General features: G+C 35.7%; 1 protein-coding gene across 5 annotated transcripts in view; it reads right to left on the bottom strand.

The window, feature by feature from the left end:
• Nucleotides 1-1,613: 1,613 nt before the first annotated feature.
• The window catches only part of KCNC2 (potassium voltage-gated channel subfamily C member 2), a 153,686-nt gene continuing 148,521 nt past the window's right edge, over nucleotides 1,614-6,778 (bottom strand). For 2 of the 5 annotated variants that reach the window (XM_024212174.2, XM_026648966.1), the window contains one exon: nucleotides 2,789-2,850. In XM_024212174.2, coding sequence (XP_024067942.2) covers nucleotides 2,789-2,850 — 62 coding nt within the window. Of the gene's footprint in view, nucleotides 1,724-2,788; nucleotides 2,851-3,553; nucleotides 3,691-6,778 lie in introns of those variants that run through there. The other 3 variants (XM_024212173.2, XM_026648964.1, XM_026648965.1) reach the window with 2 other exon arrangements.

Consider the following 6,778-nt stretch of genomic DNA (forward strand, 5'->3'; position numbering starts at 1 on the left):
TGTAGACCAAGTCGCCTCTTAGCCTTTGAGCTTCTTTAGTCTCTCATTATAAGGCAAATTTCTAGACCTTGAATCATTCTTGTAGGTCTTTTCTGAAACCTTTTAAACAACAAAACAAAAACAATCCCACATACTTTTTCAACATCCCTTTGAAGTGGAGAACCAGATCTGGGCAAAGTATTCCAGTAAAGGACTCTCTAATACAACATACAGAGATAGTAACACCTCTCTGCTCCTACTTGATATTCCCCTGATTTTATGTCCAAAGATCACATTTGCCATCATATCTACAGCATGGCACTGGAAGTTCGTGTTCAGTTGGTTACCTACCATGACCACTAAATTATATTAGTGTCAGTACACTCCAGGATACAGTGGTCTATTATTTAATCTATAATTAACTAGCCCAGTGCCTATTTCCACACAAGCCCTGGGATCAGTAACAGGAAGGAAACAAGATTCCTAGAGAAAGATTTTTAGATTGTTTCAAACCCAATTCTTTGAATGAGCTCTTTGTATGTGCCCCAGGAGACTGGTCTGGGGAATGATATAAATCATAAGAATGTTCAAAGGCCATTAACCTAAAGAAAGCACATGAGCCATATTATAAGGTATGTTCCAAGCTCATCCCCAAATCATTTGCCTTTTATTCTCCATTTCAGTTAGTTACATTTCTATTAGTTTCCACCAGGATTGTGCATGCACCTTGACGTGTTCACAAAAGTTCCACGATACAGAGTTTCACAACTGGGATAGTCCCTACATTCAGGATACCAGGATGACAAACATATTCTGGAGAAATTCTCATTAAATAGGATGGGGAGAACATAATTAATACACTGTACCAACTACAATGCATCAAAGACATAGAACAGACTAGATCAATTTACCACAAAACTCACAAAAAGTAATTGATCAAAGAATATCTCTCTTATGCAAAATATACATTTTTAGGATATAATCTTAATACATATTTGATATTTATTGATGTTGCTTCTGTGATAGTTTGAATAAAAAACCCAAATATTCTTGCTGACAGAATTTTATTTCTCATAATACTTATAGTCTGAGGTAACAATGAAAAAAGACTGTGTACTGTGAACAAAGTCTGTGATGTTTGTCTGCAGTCACATTTCTCTTATCAAAGTGAAAAGTAAACAAAAATTGGCATGTACACTGGAATTCATAAAAATATAGATATGGCAAACTGAGAAAACAAGAACTTGTAGCAAAACCCACTCTGTCCATGGTCATGACCCTTGCTATGAGTGAAGTGAAGACGGATGTAGTTAACATCACTATAATTATAAGTGTGTGCCTTTGCATGATCCACAGCACGACCATACTGCAGGAACCAGGGAGAATACACAGAGAGAGGCACGTGGTTCTTTGCATGGAGTCTGAGATCTGATGACTTTGAATTCAGCTTCCTCTGACATAGATGGCAAAAGCTGATATTCCATGCACACACATTGTATTTACAGCTGACTCATCAGCAGTGACTAGTCACCTATTCCACTGGCAGCAGCAATTGAAATCAGTCCTTCATCTTCATAATAATCTCTACTTCCCATGTGACGGCTCAATGACCTGTTCAATGCACGAGTTGTTTATCATGGCCCATTCAGCAGCAGTAGTCTCTTTCCAGTACAGTCCTTGGTATGGCTAAATTCCATTGTCCCTTTTTCAGCAGTCAAAAATCCATGATAAATTCTGTACAACACTGTAGTCAATATAACAGCAGTACCAGATATTATATTAATTCCTTTGCTAAAAAGCTGTTTTCAATTATCTCTCTCTATTGGCAATGTTTTACCAAAACTAAATCATTGTACATCTCTAAATATCAGAAATGTATACTTTGATAAATATATTATAGTACAAGAAGTCTGACATGCAGGTCATGCTGTAGAGCTAGGCTACATACAGAAGAATATGTTACATGGTCAACAATAAAAGTTATTTCTCTTCCTAACAAAAAATATAAACATATGACAGTCAGGGATTATTCAACAATCTCAAGGATCTCTTAAGACTTAGTTTCGTGCTTTTTTTTTTCTTCCATAAGACTATGTTGTTGGGTGTTTTTTTCCTCACCAGCCCAAAACATCAAATCTACTACTGCATTTGTACTGTTGCGTAAACAGGTTCTTGCTTTTTAAATTGAAAGAAAAAGCCACTGGAGGGGATACAGCTTGAATACAGTAATGAATGTTGGTTGCTAGGTAGCGGGATTGATGCGGCTGCAGTAGACAACCAGTTAGAATGGCAAAATCATTGCTAAATCCCACGTTTCAAAGATCTTCAAAGTTCCCACATTAGGTAGGCTAAAGGATATTAACTTACATTTGAAATGTATAGTCTGTACCAAAAAGGGGGAAAAGGAGAAAATGTACTCAACAGTTAATCTTAAAAGATGGGGACATTTTAAAGGTACTTCTGTGCTTTATGGAGACAGATGAAGAATACAGCAGACACGTAGCAAAACAGACAAATGAAACAACATATAGAACAAAGCACCTCAAAAAGACACTGACTGAAGAAATTTATGAAGCTCATGAATCATATTTAAGGCTGGTCAAACCCCTTTTGAGAACTACTGCCCTCCTATATTTGTACAGATAAAAGCAATAATCTTCTTGCTTTTACATGGCACTCAGCCTCTGAAAATGTTGAAGAACCCTGGAGTAGAAAAATGACTACAGTACCAAGCAGCACTTGCTAGCTTAAAATTGCAAGCCTGGATGGTGTTTACCTTTCTTTCATGTTTTGTGCCTTCCCCAAGCCATTAAGAAAGAGATCTGGCCTCAGCTTGCGTGTAACCAGTAATGACAACCTCTTTGCAGTTATCTGTGTGCAAACAACCGGAGACATTCAGAACTCTGATACAGCAGTCTAGTACCAAAGTTAAACAAGAAATCAAACCATTTAAAAACAAATAATTTAAAGAAATTTAAAAGGTTAAACAACAAAAAAACAATCCCACATACAGACCATTTCATCAGTGCTTTCATTTCAGCAGGATGGTACAATGCAAGAACACACATCCAGAGCCATCTATGGTCCCAGTAATCTGCAACACTGCTGTCAGGTGATGGAGACAGTATGATCCATGCAAACGATCAGACCCAAATCACATTGTGTGCGACAAAGACAAGATTCCAGACATCTTCAGAATGGGTTAGAGTCACAAGTAATGAAGGTTCAATGGAGTGATTGATTATCATTTGGAAGCACGTTGTTTTAAATATATCTCCCTGAAAATACACTTATTTATTGAATATACTGGCCAATGGAGTCTACTAGCTGTCCTTTTATTGCCATGGTAAAGTAGGACAATATAGTAGATAAAAGGAGAAGCACTACTTTAGACAATCTTAAAAGCCAAGATAAGAATCTTCAGCTACCCAAGTGGCATTTCTTACTACTGACATTTATATCATGCAGAATTTATACTGTATTTATGGAACCTACAGTTAATGCTACATTTATTTCCATAATGTGGTAAACAGTATTTGAATTAATGCTAGGTAGCCGATTGATGCCATCTGGTTTACAATATAGATGGGATGGGAGATCGAGAGCGTCTTAGAGGACAAGGTGAGCTGTAGGGTGATGTTACTGGAGACAGTCTCAGAGCATTGCCTGCCAAGCCAGCTATGTTGTTTAAGCTTCGGGATTTTTCGTATCCTTTTATGAGAAAATGCACAGACATCAGTTGAATTCAGCCAGAAAATAGACAAAGACAAACAATACAATGCAATGTAATCAAATGTGCTATTTTGGGTTCAAAGGGACTTTGCCTGCAAAGAGCTCAATGCTGAGACAAAAGAGAAAAAAACGGGATCTTAACGTAGCTGTCCTTTCCAATGAGAATAAACAAAGCCATCACAAATCATATGTGCTACATACTTTTAGACCTACTTTTCAGTACAAATCCACTGGTTTTAGTAGGGTTCAGCTAAGTGCAAATCAAGTAATGATTTGGTCATTCATAGAGTACTATTGACCGATTGCTGTAGATTGTGTCATTTGAGTAATATACTCAAGGTCTTTAAAAGAACAGATTGTAAAAAAGTGTTAGAAAGATATAATCTGTGTTAAACCCAATTTCTAATATGAGCAGATTTTCCTTAATGTACAGAAAACTACATAGCTATATAAAGTAATTTTATAGTTATTCATGTAGAGGATGAAATAATGTTGTTGTAAAGAGGCTCTATCTTCAGGAATGTTAAGGCTCAGACTTTGTAGCTAATATAAAAGTATAATAAGATAGCTAAATTTGCGATTTCTTTCTGATTTGCAAAGTTAAATCACAATTATTTGCAGTCTTTATTTAACTGATTCTAATGAAAAGCACAACATGACTGCTCATAAGCCTAACATGATGAAAAATTAATTCTGAAATTGGGTAGTCTCATCTAAAAACTCACAATTTGGGGGGAACATTGCACTTGCAAACATTTCTGTTCACATATACTGTCAGGTCAATCTACCCACTTTATGCTGCATATAGATTTGTCTGAATTTAGTAGAGACTGTGCTTTTAAATCACCAGAAAACATTGCTCATCATTGTCTCACTGTCTTAGAACTCAAATAGAGGGAGTCCACTTACTGTTACACAATAAAACCTGAATAATTCTACCCATGAAGCAATGAGTTAACCCCATTGGTTTGTACAAAAATACTCAGGGATAGCATCCAGAAGACTACCACAAAGTACAAACACTTCAGGGTGATTCTTCCCACATTCTACTTCAAATTTTGCCTTATACTAAAAGATGTGAGCCCTAAACCTGCAAATACTTATGTGCATGTTAATTGTAAGCACAAATAGTCCTATTGACCTCAGTGATGCTACTTACCAGCTTAAAGCTAAGCAGATATCTAAGCAGTTTGCAAGACTGGGGTATTTGCATGCAATGAAATCATGAGATTCTTGCTGAAGAATATTAAATGTGTAGATGAAAATACAGATGAGCAGTTACTTGTTCATCTTCTACATAGGATAATTTTGGTGGTATTTATATCATATTTGGGAAGAGATGATTAGCAGTTTTAGGAAAATCTGGTCTTATGTGCTAGGGTCTCTCCAAAATACATGTTCTTTAAGGCAGAAATTGCATCTTCTTTTGTGCTAGGTTTGTACAGGGCCTAGCACATTGTGAACCATATTGGACACAAATATATAATAGAAATTATAATTAATATTTCTCCCAATCTCAAAATTTCTTGACTGATGTACTGAGAACATTTGCTAAAAGCAAATCTGTAATCCAAAATCTGCTAATACATTGTGCAGTGTTATCTCCAGATTGTAAGGGCAGGTTGGATTGTGATGCTTCACAAACCTCCAGTTCATTTTAAATTCATTTTAGGAGCTTCTATTGGAATTTGCACAGATTAGAAAGAGCTAGCTTGAGGGAAAAAAATCTATTTTTATTCATATTTGTCCAAATCCCTTGGAAACATACTCTTGGCAATATGGGAAGGTAGAGAGATTCAAAAGAAATTAGGTGATGTCTTTTACTCAACTTAGAAAGATAATATTTTGTTATGTTTTCTTTTCCCTTTTTTAATGACAAAAGCAAAGGAGAACTGATAGGTAGGGGAAGGCAAAGATGCTATGACAAAAAGAATGAGATCTGAAGAGTGGGAAAAAAAATACACAGGATGGATGAAAGCAGGGGGTAAGAGTTTGATCCAAAACCCATTGAAGTCAGTGAGAGTCTGCAATGAAAGGAAAAAGCATTGAAACTCAAAATAAAAAAAATGCAAAACTATGGCATTTGATATGTGAATTAAATTTCAGATCTTCAAATTATTTTGATGATATCCTGAGAGTGCTTTCAGATTATGAAGTAACATAATCTGTGTTGAATAAACTTCAGGCCCAATGGTTAAAGTATTTTGCTTATAGTGAAGCTTATGGCTAGAGAAGTCAAAATTTTACAGCTAGAAAATATTCCCACCAAATAATATGATTACATTGGAACCAGGTATTTTCCATGGGAAAATGTCAATTTCAATAACATAATTCAGATTTCCTGGGGAAATTCTGAAACATTTTTATATATAACTTTCAAATGTAAAATGTTGTTTCTTTCAGATTTTTTGTTTAAAAAAAATTGAAAGAATATATTTTAAGCTATATCAAAACAATTTTTTGTTGGCATCAGCTTGAAACTTCCCACTGAAAACCCCAAATTTTTCAGATGAAAATTTTCGAATAAAGAATTTTCATTTGAAATTTATTTCAGAGAAAAGTTTGGTTTTTCTGACCTGTTCTAGTTGTGGTTTTTACCAAGTTAACAGTAACCAATGTCATGTTGTTACACTGAGGCCTAGGATCTGCGAGCAAAAAATATACAGTTGAACATCTACACCTGCATATGATATCACTGCAATTGCTCATGTTATTACCTTGCATTAATGGATAATCATATTATTCTCCAATTATAGTAGTTATGCACAGAAATGCAGCTGTGCACACTCACATTCACATTTCTGCATACAGATCTAAGGGCAAGATTTTCAGCAGTGCTCAACCTTGGCCTCACTCTGCTCCCTCTGAAGTCAATGGAAGTAGAGAGAGGCCAATGCTGAACACTTTTGAAAATCCCACCCAAGAGCCTACAAAATGCTGAGTTATCAGACTTGAGCATGTTTTAAAGAAGCATGTGAGTGACTTAATGAGAAAGAGCTACATTGCAGTCTTTTTTGTAGGGTACAGACAAATGAAGACACAAGAAGAATGACTGTCAGATATACCA

This window comes from Terrapene carolina, unplaced genomic scaffold (assembly GCF_002925995.2).
Source record: "Terrapene carolina triunguis isolate 2854851 unplaced genomic scaffold, T_m_triunguis-2.0 Scaffold68, whole genome shotgun sequence".
NCBI lineage: Eukaryota > Metazoa > Chordata > Testudines > Emydidae > Terrapene > Terrapene triunguis.